The sequence below is a fragment of the Pezoporus wallicus genome, unplaced genomic scaffold, assembly GCF_028554395.1.
Source record: "Pezoporus wallicus isolate ANWC-B61680 ecotype Strahan unplaced genomic scaffold, APGP_CSIRO_Pwel_v1 contig_4816, whole genome shotgun sequence".
Taxonomy (NCBI): Eukaryota; Metazoa; Chordata; class Aves; order Psittaciformes; family Psittacidae; genus Pezoporus; species Pezoporus wallicus.
Window position 1 is genome coordinate 917,492 of NW_026640990.1, and position 16,016 is coordinate 933,507.

A 16,016-nucleotide genomic window follows, 5' to 3' on the forward strand; every position below is an offset into this window, starting at 1 on the left:
TCTAACTAGCCCAAGGAAGGATTATGACAAATACATGGTGGCTTTTGCATGTGCTTTTGTAACATTAGCAGCCAGATTACGTACATAGGGGTCCCTGGGGAGTTTATAATTTGGTTGCAGCAGTGAAAAAGCTCAAGCTGCTCCGTCTGCAGTGCTGTTGTGCCTCATGCTTGCTGGCTTCATCCAGAGTGTGTTTACATTGCCTGGCTTGAAATTCTAATTTGCTATATAAATGTGCTTTAAAAGACATGAGAAGAAGCTTCTGAGTTAAAATTCCAAAGGTGCCACCAAAAGCATTTCTCTGAGGTGAAATCTTAGAGAGTGTTGAGCTTAGGCTTTTCCAAAGGGCCTAGAGAAACTCTTGGGAAAGGGAGATAACACCTTACTTTTGAGAACTGCAAATGTGGTAGCTTTGCCATGCAGCTGCCAGTGCTTCTTTGGGCTAATTCCTGGAAGACTGACTAAAATCCTTAAGTATTGCAGGGTCCTCTCTCGTGAAAGCACTTTAGGAAATTCCACTGGAATATGGCTGCTTGCGGTTTGTTCATTGAAAATTGCTGTGGCTACCCCCAACCCGCGTTAGCACACTCACCCCTTGAAGATGCTTTGGCTTTGCTCTCTCAAGGGGAGGGCACAAACACTTCAGTGCTGCAGTGCTGGGTGTTCATTCAGCTTTATGCAGGGTGAAGGGACCAGTGTTCACATCAGACCACAGTCAGAGCTTCGTGCCAGAGCTTAGTGAGGGCTCACACACCGCCTGTGCTAAATGGCTACCAGGCTCACCATTTTCTGTGGCCCCAGTGATGGGTGTCACACCACAGAGGAGGTTGTTACTCTTCATTACTCTGCACCGATCTTCTCCAGAAGGAGGAGGAGACATCTGGTCCCCCAAATCCATGTGCAGTCTCAAGCATCCACATTCCAGCAGTCATCTTTCAGTTTGAAGACGATGATCAGTGGCAAAACGGGGATTAAAACTTACATATGTTTGATTCTGGATGGCTTCACTCAGGTTTAGGTGCTGCAAATTAGGCAGGTTGCCATTAGGTCCTCACTGTGCTTACATAAAATATGGAGTTGTAGGCAGGATGCTTTTCTTGGCAGCAGCAACGCCATGGACAGCAGCTTTAATAAAACTCCAGGAATTTTACAGTCTTTGGCCTCGCTGAGATTACAAGCAGTTGGCAAAATGGTGTGTGCTAGTTATATTCCCAGGCATCTGTAGGCAAGGGACATGGAGCATTCTGAGCACTGAAAGGAGATGATGGATTCTCTTTGTGACTATAGAAAGAGAAATTGCAGGGCTGAGGCTGCATGAATGCATCAAATTCAAGAAAATCACATTATCTTGCTTATATCATTCTTAACTTGACCTTCTTTTCCCTTATGCAATTTTGCTTACTTACAGATAGTTGTAATCTACCAAGTTACATACACTGTGACAGAAGCTATCACAAAAAGAGCAAATACTATTTCTGTATGAAAGCTTTAAAGTGTCTGCAGATTCCCAGATCCCATTTATTGCTGCAGAGCATGAGACCCCCTGAGGTAAGAAAGGCCAGAACAGCAGTCTTTTCCAGTGCCAGATTTAAGAAGAATGGGAAAAGTTATGAACTGAAGTAGCAGTTGCAGTTTGTGTGGCTGTTAGCAGGGTAGGTGGGCGATTAGCACTTTGCAAAGAGTTGCCTGTGTACATACAGAAAGTACATGTGCTTGTCCTAATCAAGGTCTTAAGGCACGTGTGGGATGCTATTTCGGGTTGTTTCTTTCATCTTGCCTCATTAATCCCTGTAAGCCTTCATAGTGAGGACAGAGTGGGACTGAGAAGAGCTGCAAAGCCAAGGGATTGAAGCATACTGTGAGAAGGCCTAAGTTCATTACTCTCTCAAAGCCCAGCCATCATCGATGCCCTGAAGATCTTTGCAATCTCATCCTTGTGGTTTTCCTGTCTTTTTTCCCCATGTGCCCAAGTGTGCGCTCCCCACCATGAAAAGCCAGTTTGCAGTGGTAGTTCTTTGATCAAAGCTACAGCTGCCAGCTACCTACCATGGCCTGATCATTTCAGGTCACGTCACCCTTCAAGCTTCAGCTGCTGTTCCTACACACTCCTGGTCTCATTCCTTCCCATCGTTCTTAGCTGGCTGTGGAGAGCCCTCTTGTCCCCTCTGGTACCCATCATTTCTATCACCCTGATCCAGCTGATTCTCCCCATACTGGTGAGAATCCCTGTTAAAGTGTTTCCTGGTCCTTCCTTCAGCTCTCAGCAATCCCATCCTGGCACTCAGCCATCTCTCTGTATGTGGTTCTGTATTTCATCCTTCACAGACATAATAGCTGAACCTGTAAGGATTTTTTTTTTTCTACCCACCGTTTCCAGCCCTCCTTGTCACCAAGAGAATCTGAGTGAAAGAATTGACACACATTTTTTTTATCCTCAAAAATGATAATTCCTTTCTGACTAGAAAGGACACAGACCTGGACGATCTATCCCAAGCTGTGCCTTGAAACCTAGAGACCCACCGACACGTCACATTCAGATGGTTCCAGAAAGGCCAAAATTCTGAAGGTGCGAAAATATTCAGCTTTTTGCAGAAACTAAAGTCTTCCTCCTAGGAAAACTAGAAGCTTCCAGAATAAAACTGTAAACCACAGCCTGCCTTCTGCACCACCGCAGCAGAGCTGATGCTGCACAAAATAGAGCTGCGCTGCAAAGCAGAGCACTACACAGACATGTGCAGGTGACTCACGTGTTACAGCAATCACTTTTGTATTTATTCTTCTAACAGAAACTGCAGATACATCTGAAAATTACCCCCAGATGGGTTGTTCCCAGTTGGTTGCTGTGGGTGCCATGGGGACACGTTGCTGTTGTGGTGGTTTGGGCCTCATGCTGAGCACTTGGTGCCATACTCTCTTGCAGCTGTAGGGCCTGTTTCGCAGCAGGCCCAAAAGCCGTGGCTTTTGGGGTGCCGATCCTGGCTGTGTCTCTGCTTTGAAGGCAGCACAGTGCGCTGGGGTGCAGAACTCGCCTGACTGTGTGCAGGAAGCAGCAGTAGCTGGTAGTGAATGGGAAAGGAGATGTTCTTGGTGTGTGGTCCATGTCCTCCAAGAGCCTGAGCTCCTTTTTCCTGGGGTGAGCTTGGAGTGTAAACCAGCTGTATGTAGGTTTTGTGTTAACTGTCCATCACCTTTCCTGGTGGGGAAATGGGTCTTTGGCTGAGACAGGTGCAGAGCAGGCATAGAGACCTAGGCAAGATGGTATTTGCTGTGACACTGGCAACAGAGGTGCCCTGTCCTGGGAGCACAGCCATGGATGTCCCTCTCAGCCTCTTGTTAACAGATGCAGCTGTAGTGACAAAAGACAGTGGGGAACTTAGCATGAGTCCAAAATGTGCTTGGCTTGTTTGGCTTGGCAGGGAGGGGATTTGATTGCTGAGATGAGATGAGCAGAGATGAGAGCATGTCTTCAGTGAGAGGACAAAACCAGCCCCCAGAGAAAAACGGAGCAAAACCAGCCTGGCTGTGAATAAATATAAGTCAGAAATGAAGTAAAATGGAGCAATGGCATCATGGAACAGCCATTCATCTTCAGTGGCAGGAGCAAAGAGCAAATGATTTTTAAGATGGAATAGGAAAACAGAGTGAAAGCCTGGAATGTCTCCTGGGAAGCAGCTGTAGCAGGGAGCAGCATGCAGCGTGCAGCAACCTGGGGCTTTTCTATCCTAGCCTGCTGTGCCATCCCTCAGATCCTCAGAGCATCCAGCTCTTCTGACCAGGGCCCTTACGCAGCATTTGCTAACTCCTTGGGTAAAGATTCTTCAATTCCCTTATCTTTCTGACAGGGAGAAGCTGTTTACTTGGTCCTCACTGATAAGATTTTAGCTGGTTTTCTCATTTATTTTCTTTTCAGCAAATAGAGACAGCACGCTGAGAGGAGGTTTTTAATTGGCATTAACACTGTGCTGAGAAGTGTTCTCAGGGGTGTTAATGATACAGAGAGTACTGCGCAATTCAGAGAAGAAAAAAAGAATTATAATGAGCTAGAGAAAGAAATTTTGATCCACAATCCAATTTAAAGTGCACACAAATGTTCTGTGTTATGAAAAATGAAGAAGTATCAGTTTTAGCTAGGAAGCAGACAGTCCAGTGTAAATGGATCAATGACATCCTTCATTACTTCCTCAGAAACCTCAGCAATCTGAGTCTGTACTGATATCAATGTTTCTTCTCACATTCAGCAGCAAGAAAATTCCTGTTTTCCTTAATAAGAAAATTCCTAAAAAATGTGGGAGAGAAAATTGTGAGATTGGAAGAAGCAGCCCAGGTTCAAACATACTCACCTAAACTTTCATAGTCTATTCTTCTTTAGCACATGTTCTGTCCATAATACCAGTGTGGGTACTTCAGAGCAGCCCCAGTCACAGCACTAGAGTTTGTGCCTGGTTGTTTCCTGCAGGCTCCAATAGACTCCAGATGTAGGTCGTGATGACCACCCTGTTTCTCCACTGCACATGAGCTAGAAACAGGCAGAACAGCCTGAGGTGTATAAAGTGGAAGGGACAGGAAAAGTGAAGAAAATAAAGGACATAAAAACAGCTAGTAATAAAAACTTCTAGTGGCCAAAAAAAAGCTGAAGAAAAGCACTGTATTGATAATGATGCCAGTGAAGTGCTGGCAGTCAACACCTGAATTCTCCATTTGGCCCCAGTTGTGATATTAAGACAAAACTTTTGAAAAACAAGAATAAATGCAGTCAGTGCTGGTGCTGCAGAACCTTCAACAGGCTTGAAATTGCTGTCTGTTATGTAGACAGCTATATCAGGATGCAGGTGTCCTTTCAGGACACTATATTAGCCTAGCTTATTCTTCTCCTAGCATTTCTTTGTACTTACAAGGGTCAGTTCCAATGAGAGGAGTGTCTCATCATACCACCCATTGTCTTTCCCTAATAATCTCAGCGGATCTCAGTTACAGATGAGTTGTTGTTTTCTACTCTGTTTTGGAGGAAAGATTCCAAGAAAAATGTGGAAAGTGTTTTGTAGTTTTGTGAACCTGTTCTGCAGATCTTGGACAGTTGTTGGATGGCTGAGCCAGCTTATAACAGGGTCTGTGATTTGAGCTCCTGTGAGCCCACTGGATTTTGCAATGTGAACATGTTTCTGTACAAAGTCACCCAAATATTGCCCTGGTAATTATCATAAGAAAGGTTACTCATAAGCGAGCACAGATCCCACATGGCTTGCCATAATCTGCTGTTACGCAAAGACGACAACCATGTTTTCTAACTATCACCTCTGAAGCCTGGGTGTTGCACATCTGTTAAGCCCACTGATCTGTTTGCTTCACATTTTGCATGCCAAGGAATAAGGAGATGAGGAATGAAAGGCTGCATTGCAAAACTGAGGAAACATTCAAAAATCTGACCTGTTAGTGCTGTGTGCAGGACCTTAACCAAAGCTTCACAGAATCTTATGGACCAGGTCAGTGAAAAACTCCACTGCTACTGCAGAGAGCAAGAGAAAAAGGTTATGACTTTTGAGTACAAAATTAAAAATCTTGCAAACTCAGGGCCAGAGTAGACTGGAGTCAAAACGGGAGTCCTCTGGGTTCCCTTTAACAGTGTTCTTCCTTCACTTTTTGCTATCTTTCTTAGCAGGGATCCTTCCATCATATCTTTGAGTCCCATGCACAAGCAAAACTCACTACTAACCACTGAGTCACTTGGCTACAGTATTTCCAGTGCAGAGAACTTGGATGTAAACAGAGTTTCTGTTCCAAACCTCTGCAACTTGAATATCTCAGGTAACATACACAAGGCACAGTGCATTGGAAGGAAACAACAACATTGGTTTATATTTCAGGCTTATTTAACTGATATTTGTAAGGTGCTTGAAGTTCTATTTAGATGAAGATATTCATGCACAGTAAAATGACAGGCATGTAAGTTTAAAAAATATAATACTGATAAACCCTTCCTGTGTTTTGAAACCGTGGGTGTTATAACTCCCCCAGGAAGCAGCGCTTGTGACAAACAAAGTCAGTTTGCTGGAAAAACTGGCACCAACTTCTCAAATGTCAAAAAATAGCAACAGCAATCTCTCTTTCCTCAGCCTGTGAAAGAAATACATTGATGAGTTTGGAGAATTTATTCATTGGCATGAGCATGAGTGGGTGTGTCAAGTAGAGAATTTAATGAGAGGGAGCTAATGAGGGGGAGTGAAGCAGGAAAGAAGTCTCTTGCCTTAATGAGTTCTGAAAGTGGAGAAGTCTTCAAATGTCCTTGCATCTCCTGGGCTTCAGAGCCTAGGTCCACTCCTGTGGGAGTGCTGCTTTCCATTGCCAGATCCTTTGCCTGCTACTTCACTATTTCATTGTTTCCATAGAAAATGGGAATGGGAGGGAGGGCCTCTGGTACTGCTGAAATTGTCACCCAGTCCTATAACAGCACCACTTCTGACTCATCTGGGCTGAGAGTTAGTCAAGAGCTTGTAATCTGTGTAAACACAATGATGTGAACAGTGTTGATCTAGGCACAGAAAGGCCCTGAAGTGAAGGCAACCAGCACAGATAAACTTGGTTTAACCAGTAGCCTAAAAACTGTCAATCAGGAGTATTGAACTGTCTTCTTATCCACATATCCTATCATATATATCATATATATATCCATATATATGAGTAAGTGGGTTTGTTTCAGAAAAGCTTTGCCTGCTGCAATGTAGCTAAGTTCCTAAAGAACAGACCTATGAAATACTGAGTGAAGTAACCACAGCAAAACACTGTTAAATGCAAATTTTTCAGGTACCCATGTGTACACTCTTAATGGAACTGATCCAGAAGGAGATCCCGTGACATACAGCCTGGCCTATGAAGCTGGATCAAGACGCTACTTTTCTGTTGACAAGAACCTTGGAAATGTTACACTGATTGAGGAGCTTGACAGAGAGGTAGAGTGAAATGCCACCACTCCCTGTGTTCATGGAATGTCCTTCGTCTGCAGCAGATGTCCTTGATCTGCAGCTTTGAGGGACACCACCAACTTATTTTTCTCAAAACATGTAATATGCTTGGTAGTTCTGAGACATTATGCTTCACTCATTAAAGTTTTTTTCAGTTGGCTTGTGCCACTGACACTGCTATCAAAATTTTCAGCAGCTGTCTGTCCAGCTTTTTCTGAAAGGGAAGTTTACTGTTTATTCCTATCTTCTCCCAGCTGCCCTCCGTCAAGCACTTAAGGGTGGTTAGAGTCCTCTCATCCTCAGACAGGGCCTCTCCCATCATTAGTGCTCTGCGATACTTCTCTAGTTATACCATAGCCCTTCAGCCCATGTAACCATGTAGGGTAAAGATGATCCCAGCAACAGTGGACTAAAGGCAGCCTTATTCTGGGAACACAGACGGTGAACCCTTCACTTTTCCTTCACAAGGAAGGGTACACAGTTCTTATTATACCCTTCAAAATTCTGTGTACTGAAACAAAATAATTTTGAGCCAGTTGTACCTTTTTATGGAGTATTTCTTGAAAAAGATGACCGATTTTCCCTAGCACTTTATAGGACAACAGGGATTCCCAGCCCAACCAATTCCTGACAGTAGCCACAGAAAGTCCAAGGAGCCTCACAGCTGAAGCCTTTGAGGGGTCTTCCTAGCCTCTGCTGTGATTGCTTTGTGATATTAATTGTTACTTCCACCTGCCTGCTGAGAAACCCTTAAATCTGCAGTCCCTTTTTCAATCATGGCAAACACTATCTCTCTAACAAAGGAATTTTCTTGGATTACAGAAGGAAGATGAGATTGAAGTTATTGTCAGTATTTCAGATGGCCTGAGTACAGTGAGTATTTAATTATGCTGTAGCTTGTAAAACTGTCTGTCTCCATATGCCTCCTCCTATTAAATTGCCTTACAGGGACTATCTCATTTTATCAGAAAACATAATCTCATTAGAGTCTTACCTTCTCTTTCAAGAGCCACTGAACTCCCAATAACTCAAGTCTCACTCCAGCTTCTTGCTCGGATATTTGAGGATAATTACAATGTAGTGTGAGCTGAAAGCATGACTTACTTAGTGTCCTGCAGAATTACAGCAGTTTCCTCTGAAGTTTCACTTTCAGATCAGCAGTATTCGTACCTAAGAAAGATCTTGCAGGCTCTTTGGAGAAATGCATGTCATTATAGGAACTAGCATTGGACACCCAAGAACTGACTGTCCCTTCATCTCCTCAATGTTTCTCTAGCATGACATGAAGAAGATTTGCTTAGACAAAGGTGTGAGGGGGGGTTTCTTGTCTGCTGCTGAATAAAGCTTCGATCACATCTAATCTGAGGATTTATCTGAGGCATTGCACAAACATCCAATCCTATTTCTACTTGGCATTTTCAGTTTATGGACAGATGCTGTTACAGCCAGGATATTAGACCTGATCTTCATCACTAGATGTGCCACAAAAGTAGGATGCTTTTACTATAGATAAGACTGGGTAACTCTAGAGCCCTTCCTCATCTCACACAAAGTAACTGAGATTATTGCAACAAATTTTTGGGATGTGCTGGTGTCCTACAGCCACAACTGCCCTGGCAACCTCTGTAATTAGGAAATAGTGGGATCAAATAGTGGGAAACTAAATGGGATTTCCTGTATCTTTTTTTGTGTACTCAGTTTTGGTAGTGTAGTGCAAAGATATTCTATTACAACATAATTTTTCATTGATTTTGACTTAGTAGGCATATGAACAGGTACATGTTGAAAATCAGCTTGAGTCCTAATATGCTCTTCATATTCTACTCCAGGTATCTGAAAAAGTCAGGATCCTTGTAATGGATGCTAATGATGAGAGCCCAGAGTTCATCAATGCACCTTACATAGTCCAGGTCCCAGAGGTTGGTGAAGTTACTTTGCATAATGGAAGTATATATCAATATGATGTAAAGAGGAGTTAGTATTTTTTCAGTAAAATAACAAGGTGTGCAGGACTAACTTGCATTCTTTTGGTATAGGGTCTGGGTAGATATTTAATATTCACTTCAAACTTAGGGAATAAGTCTGTATGTACTTGAAAGTGTGCTATTCTGTGGGTAAGCTCTGAGTTGCTGGGAGCTTTTAGACGACTTCAGAGGGAATAAGATGTGTCCTGTCTTAGCTGAAATTTTTTGTCATTTTTATTCCAAAAAGTGTTTCTTCCTTCTTGTTCTTCTCCAGAATCCTCCATTTTTAATCTCTTGCCTCTTTTCCTTCTGCTTTTTGGTTCCCTCAATGCATTTATACTTTTCCTACCCAACACTCTCTTTTTCTGCTTCCTTGCATGTTCATTTTTTGCTTCTTCTAACTTACCTTGTTTTCCACTCTTGTGTAACTCTGATAACTCTTTCTGGTCACAGAACACTCCCTCTGGCAGCAGTATTTTAAAGACTGAGGCAGTGGACAAAGACACAGGCTCTGGAGGAAGTATCACCTACTTCTTGCAGGTAAGGTATTACCTGTACCTTCAAAAATCATCTCTCATATACTGAGATCTCAGAAATCATGTTAAAAAAAAAAAAGATTTTGAGGATTGAGACTGCTACTAGTCCATATAGGGCCAGTTTCGTACTTTTAACGTTTCATTTGTATATTGCAAAATTCACCAAAACACCACTCTATTGACAATAATCTATGCATGCAAACTTCCTGCTTTTGTTTAGGCCAGTAGAAGTTTGAAATTCTAAGGGGCAAAACCTTTTTTCTTTTTCCCTTTCCCCTCATCCTTTTTTCTCTTAAGCCTCCCTACCTCTTTCCATGCAATGGGCTGTGTTAACCAAAGTTTAAGATTGCACAATGAAATACAAAAAGATTAAAAAAATCTACATTGCAGGTAACTAATTTATTCTGAATAATGATAGACTTGTGGTTGGTTCATGAATTGTTCATAAACACACAGAGGTGAAATCCATCAGATACATTATTCACCCAAGCCATATCATTATTCTAGTCTTTTCCCTTAGCAGATGAAATTAAAGATGAGTCCCTTTGGCAATGTTATTTCCATACCTGTAATCTCTCTCTGTTTCTTCATTTGTTTTCTTCTAGAACATCCATGCTAATAAGTTTACAATAGACCGTCACAGTGGTGTTCTGCGCATCAAAACAGGGGTCACCCTGGACTATGAGAAATCACGAACACATTTTATTGTTGTCGTAGCCAAGGTATAAAGCTTTTATCAAACTAGAGGAGGTAGGGGGCTGTATCTGAGTAGGAGTGATTAGTTCAAATACAAGTGTGACTTAAAGGGTTGCTGAAACATGAAGCATAATACTGAGACAGCAGGGTCGCTCCCTCTGTAACATCTGGAGGTGCGCGGGGTAACAGGGAAAAGTGAGGAGGGAAAGATGACTGGCGTGTGCTGCTGAACAACATCTGGAGGCATTTGGCACAGGGTTTCCTACATTTCACTCATGCCCCAGTGCCAGGATAGTGCGCCCCACTGCAGAAAGTCACCTGTGCATTTCGAGATTCACCTAGAAATGAAGGGTTGGTGTATGCAGTCCTAACTCCAAAAGGCATCAGCATTTGGTCAAATGGAGGAGTTCAGGGCTCTGCTATGAGGCCCAAGGCATGGACTTACTTCAACAAGTGCAAACCCCCGGCAGGCAGGTTGTTCAGGTCACAATCATTAGCCACAGTAAGATACAGGACACAGCTAGACCCAGTGCAGCACAAGTCACCGACTTCTCTTCTGGAAACATCTGTGGATGTTTTTTAATTTTACTTCTCTGCTGCCTTATGGCAGGAGCTTATTCAAATCCTGCAAATATTGCTGCACATCCCTTCTTGCCACTGTCATTCTCAGCAGTGCTGTGCCTGTGGCTCAGCTGAGGATTCATAACAGGCATTAAAAGTTTATGGATTCTGTGAGGACCTGTCACACAGACAGACTTGCAGGGGTGAAAAAAAGGATGATTTTGCTTTTACTTATGAGGACTTTGAGTTTCTTATATTTTATGAAAAATGTACAGATCTTTCTATGTATTTATTTAGACAGGATTCTTTTGGGGAGAAGTAACAAAATTTGGCTTAAATACTGCCTTTGAGGCAGGAAGGAAGGGAAAAAAATAGTACATATTTTCAAAAAAATGGAAATTTTAGAAGTGGTACAGCAGACATGCTGAACAAGTCACACTTTTATACAGCAGCATGACTACTGACCTCCAGTTGGTGCTCTGAGACTGAGGGTGTTAAAAGCTTCTGAAATTGCAACTCATCTTTCTAATTGGCTCTGTGTACCAGTAGCGCAGCGTTGATTGTAGTCAAGCCCCCAGAGACTGTTTATACACTTTGGCTATCCAACAGTTCTTGGCTGCACAGCTCCTCCATGCTTTCACTTTATCACATAAGAGGCCCTAGGAGACTTTGATCATGTGCACTATTTAATTTCCCTCTAGAAATGCATTAGCTTGCTTCTGTGCATTGTCTTGTGTTTATGACAAGGCTATATGTAGGATGGAAAGGTGTAGACCTTAGCCACTAACTTTTTATATCAGTTTCTAACATTCTTTTTTCTCTGAAAAAAAAAAAAAAACGACCCTTGATTTTCCTGTCCCCTGTGTTGTTGATAAAAGATCATATATGACTGCATATATTGGCACAACCATTTTTAATATAAGAAATTACTTCTGAGACGCTGCAGGCTGTCTTCCTCATCAGAGAGGGAGCAGAAAAATGGAAAAGGGAAGGGAATAGAGCAGCAGAGATTAATCTGTGTATTGAGAGAGCAAAGGGATTCCTGGCACTGAGCTTCTGAAGGCTCATGAAGTGCATGCAGCTGATTTGCAGACATGTTTCAGCAGAGGGATCTGATGCTGACTTCCCTTCTAGGATGGTGGTGGGAAACTCCGGGGAGACAACAAAATCTTTTCAGCCACAACAACAGTTACTGTCAATGTGGAGGACGTTCAGGATACTCCTCCCATGTTCATTGGGACTCCCTACTATGGATACGTTTATGAGGATACGCTCGCAGTAAGTGCTGGGGTTTGCCTGTAAGAGAACAAATGCAATCTGTCACATCTCAGTGATAATGGCCCTATGGTTTCTAGCACAGGCTTTCTTGGAAACTGGGACCTAAACTCTGGCTTGACTCCTAGGTGCAATGAGGTGACCAAATCTCGGACTTGTTCTTATTTATATTCATTGCAAATTTGCCATGAAAGGCTTTCTGTTGCTGTTATGAAAATAAAAAAGAATTCTGCCCATTTATGTTGGTCTAAGCCCAGACAGTGACTAAGAGCTCTTCCATAGCTGAGACCTTGGCTGAAGGCTTAAATGGATTGCCAGCTACCTCACCCAAACACATCATGCTAGCAGCTTTTGTGTGTTTGTGCTGTGTGGTTTCACAGTGCTTTGATTTAATAGTTGATCAGTCCAGTACCAATAGCTGTTTTTGTGCAAGGTGTGGTGAGAATTTGTGCCCAAATGCTCTAGACTCTTTCTGTTGTCCCATGGACATAACCTGGGGAGAAGCAATCCTGACACCCCCAAAATGCAGGATGCTTTCTGCTCAGTGATGGCTAGACAGGCAGAATGGACCAGGAAGTCCTTCCAGGCCTAAAACCCAGTCAAGCAAGCAGGGACATACTTAGGAGAACTACTCACAAGCAGGGATGCTGCATCTGTTGTCATGTGTCTGCTGATTAAGATATCACTTTGTATCTGTCACGGACACAGAATCCAAGGAGTACATTGAGATCCTGGTTGTGACATCATGTCAGAAATGCCTAATAGCAGATTTACTTAAAAAAAAAATCATAGCAAATCATTTATTATATCCACCATGGTGCTTTCAGCCACATATTCTCGAAGCTGCAAACTAATGTATTTTCTTTATATCTTAGCAATGGCATGATACTGCGTATGGATCAGCTTTCACCCGATACAGAAGATTTAGTTAAAATTTTCTTCGTACATAGGATGAGAAATGGTATCTACTAATGAAATTACCCAACACTAGACTATTGCTCTCTTTGGCAGTGTGATTGCATATTGTTCAACTAATCTCCCTTTGAGTTAAGGGAAAGATGGTGTCTTTATTTTCTGCCCAGAACTCCGATGTACACTGCAGCCCTCATATGACTGTATATTGCACTTCAGTGCTTAGGCTGTTACATTTCAGCAGGGCAGAGAAGTAATGCTTGTGTATTTTGCAGATGTTTGTAATGAATGATATTATGTATATTGATTTATTCTGCATAGTTAGGTATAGATCCTGAAATAACTATCAGGTGCATACAGGAGTTAGTGTTTACTATGGAAATGGGAGTCAATAAATGTTAATTACATCCAGCTTGAGCTCATAACTTACAACATTATGATATTATAATGACGGAAGCACGAATCAGTCCTTCCAAGTGTGGGTTTTGCTATTAGAATGTAGTCCACAGAGAGAGTGGCACTAGCTGATTTTAGCATTGTTTGCATGTTTGGTGTTAATTTTGTAAACTTGCTTTGTTTCTCCTTGGTGGAGTTGTCAGGATTTATAAGTACTCTGTCACTTTCAAAGGGCCTGCACTGCATTTTGCTCAGTGGGCAGATTTTATTGCAGCTTCCAGCATAAATGGTAAATACAGTTCTGTATTTCCAGTTGCTCTAACAGAGACTCGCTCTTGTTTGAAAAATTCACACAAGAGCTGCCATGAAAATGTTGCCATTTGTGATTAACTGACAGTTACTTTGGCGTTCCCTGATTTTACAGCCCCAAAAAGTAGAACTTCAGTTGAGAGGCCTAAATTACACAGCTCATTGCCACTTGCATTAGCATTTTAATGCTGACAGTCATCATCGCTCTGAACTGATAGGAGTAGTCACATGAGCAAATGGTCTCCAGTACGCAAGTACCTGTGGCCCATGGCCATATTACTTGCACAGAAAGAAAGGCAGTGAAGGCTTAAGGACAGTTAAATCATAATTTTCATCACAATTTTATGCCCTAAATGTTCCGTAGGCCAAGTTGCTTAGTGATCTCTGCTTGCTTTTGCAGACCTTAATTAGTTCAGATGACCCCTCAATAGCTGCCTGTGTCTCAGCACACTGTGCAGGCATGGGTCACACAGCTACACCAGGAGCCTACAACAGCAGCTTCCAGAGGGCATCTTGGTAGTGACCCAAACTAAACCTTGAATCTCAGACTGGTTACGCTAAAGCCTCTGTCCAAATCTGTGGCTCAAAGTATGTGTCCCTGGCCATGGCTTCCAACTGCTCCTGTGCCTAACCAACTCCTGGGGCTGAGGCACTGTGGCCACACAGAGTATGCAGCTTTTTCACACCCATGCCATTGGCACTGCACAGCAGTGAGCTCTGAGCAGCCCATGGGGAGCAGTGCATTGCTCCTGCTGGTCCTCTGGTCCTCACCCAAAGCTGAGTTGGAAAAAAGGACAAGAGGGCTGGGTACTGGGCAAACTGGCACTGGTCTCTTGGAAGGCATATCGGCATGCCCGAAGGCTGCCCAGGCCCTCCTGGGGTTGCTCTGCCACCCCTGTATGCAGTGGCATGGTGCTGGCAGCTGGCTGACAAGGGCAGGTTGCACAGCAGGTCCATAGCAGCAAGCAGGGGCATCCTCACTTTGTCTGGAGGTACAGTGCATGGGTGACATCACTAGAAACAACTAAAACTATTGATATAGGAACAACAGAGTTAGTCCAAGAAGTAGTATTCAGCTCCTGCCCTGCAAAGCCAAGCACTGATTTTTTTGGGTGGTAGTCTATTGTCTTTGCTGTGCTCCCCATACAGCACAAGCAAAAGTACCTAGTCTGCCCCCTACACCTCTTTGCAGAAAGACTTACAGAAGTGTTCAATTTATTATGTGCAGTTGCAATTTCACTGCTCTTTAATCTCATCACGCAGACTGTGATTTCCCATTACTTCCCAGGGCTCTGAAGTCCTTACTGTTGTTGCTCTTGATGGAGACAGAGGAAAACCTAACAGTATTCATTACAGTATTGTGAATGGTGAGTAGACTTGTCTTTTATGAAATCTGAAGGGCAGTCAAAACCAGATCTGACATTAAATTAGAATGGGATATGCTAGAGTTTAATAAAGCTGAGGCAGACTCTCATGAAATAATGTCAGGTACCTCAGACAGCTCCTTCTACCACAGAACAGCCAACATACAATCCGCTAAATTTTAGTTTTCCACTCCACAGAACTACAGTTGGAGTTGGTAATTCTGGTGATTTGTTAGTCATCAGTAGCCTGCTTGTAATTTCAGAAAGCATAAAGGGAGATGAATTCATTGCTGCTGAGCATCTATAATCTGGGAGGCAAGAGAATGCATTGGGTGATGCAGACTTGGTATCTAGAGGGATATTTTTATAAATATTGTGATTAAAGTAGTTAAATGGTAAAACCTATGAATTCTTGGAAGAAATTATAAGTGAAGAGATACTGTCTGTACACTGCATTGGAAGAAAGTAGATGTTATCTGAAGATTAATGCTGTTCAGTAGCTATTCTAAGGGTGTCTATCACACATCTTTTAATAGCATAAATGTGAGACTCAGCTGAATTGATAATGACTTAGCTGAATTGATGATTTATTAGCTAGTGAAGTCAACAACTTAGCTGAACTGAACTCCAGGATACAACTTCTTTATTTTTGTTTTGTTCCCTCTGCTTCCAAAACAAGACTTCCATGGCAATGGGCATCCCAACTCCCAGGTGTGAGAGATCCCAAAATTTCAAAAGAAAAATCTGAGGTTTAGCTGCAGAGCTACGCAGCAAGCTCTTCACTGTCTTACGTGATCTAAAAATCAAGGTCTAGAGAGAATAGAGAGGGTTGCAACTGAGGTTTTGCCTTGATGCGGGATGGGATCCCTGCTGATGTTCCTTCTCCTCAATGCAAGAGAATGAATAAAAGAGTATAGGTAAAAGGAAGGTAGAAACATTGAGAAAAAAAAGATTGAAAATGAGGAAAGATAAAATGAAAGGTGGAGAATGAGGAGTAAAAACAAATAACTGGGATGAAAATATGGTAGACAAGGAAAAAATTGAGTG

General features: G+C 42.6%; 1 protein-coding gene across 6 annotated transcripts in view; it reads left to right on the forward strand.

Annotated features, from left to right (window-relative positions):
* CDHR1 (cadherin related family member 1) overlaps positions 1 to 16,016 on the forward strand; it is a 41,843-nt gene that overhangs the window by 2,760 nt on the left and 23,067 nt on the right. For 3 of the 6 annotated variants that reach the window (XM_057421566.1, XM_057421562.1, XM_057421568.1), the window contains exons 3-9: positions 6,799 to 6,944; positions 7,779 to 7,829; positions 8,786 to 8,875; positions 9,374 to 9,460; positions 10,062 to 10,178; positions 11,848 to 11,991; positions 14,894 to 14,972. In XM_057421566.1, coding sequence (XP_057277549.1) covers positions 6,799 to 6,944; positions 7,779 to 7,829; positions 8,786 to 8,875; positions 9,374 to 9,460; positions 10,062 to 10,178; positions 11,848 to 11,991; positions 14,894 to 14,972 — 714 coding nt within the window. The remainder of the gene's footprint in view (positions 1 to 6,798; positions 6,945 to 7,778; positions 7,830 to 8,785; positions 8,876 to 9,373; positions 9,461 to 10,061; positions 10,179 to 11,847; positions 11,992 to 14,893; positions 14,973 to 16,016) is intronic. The other 3 variants (XM_057421564.1, XM_057421563.1, XM_057421567.1) reach the window with 3 other exon arrangements.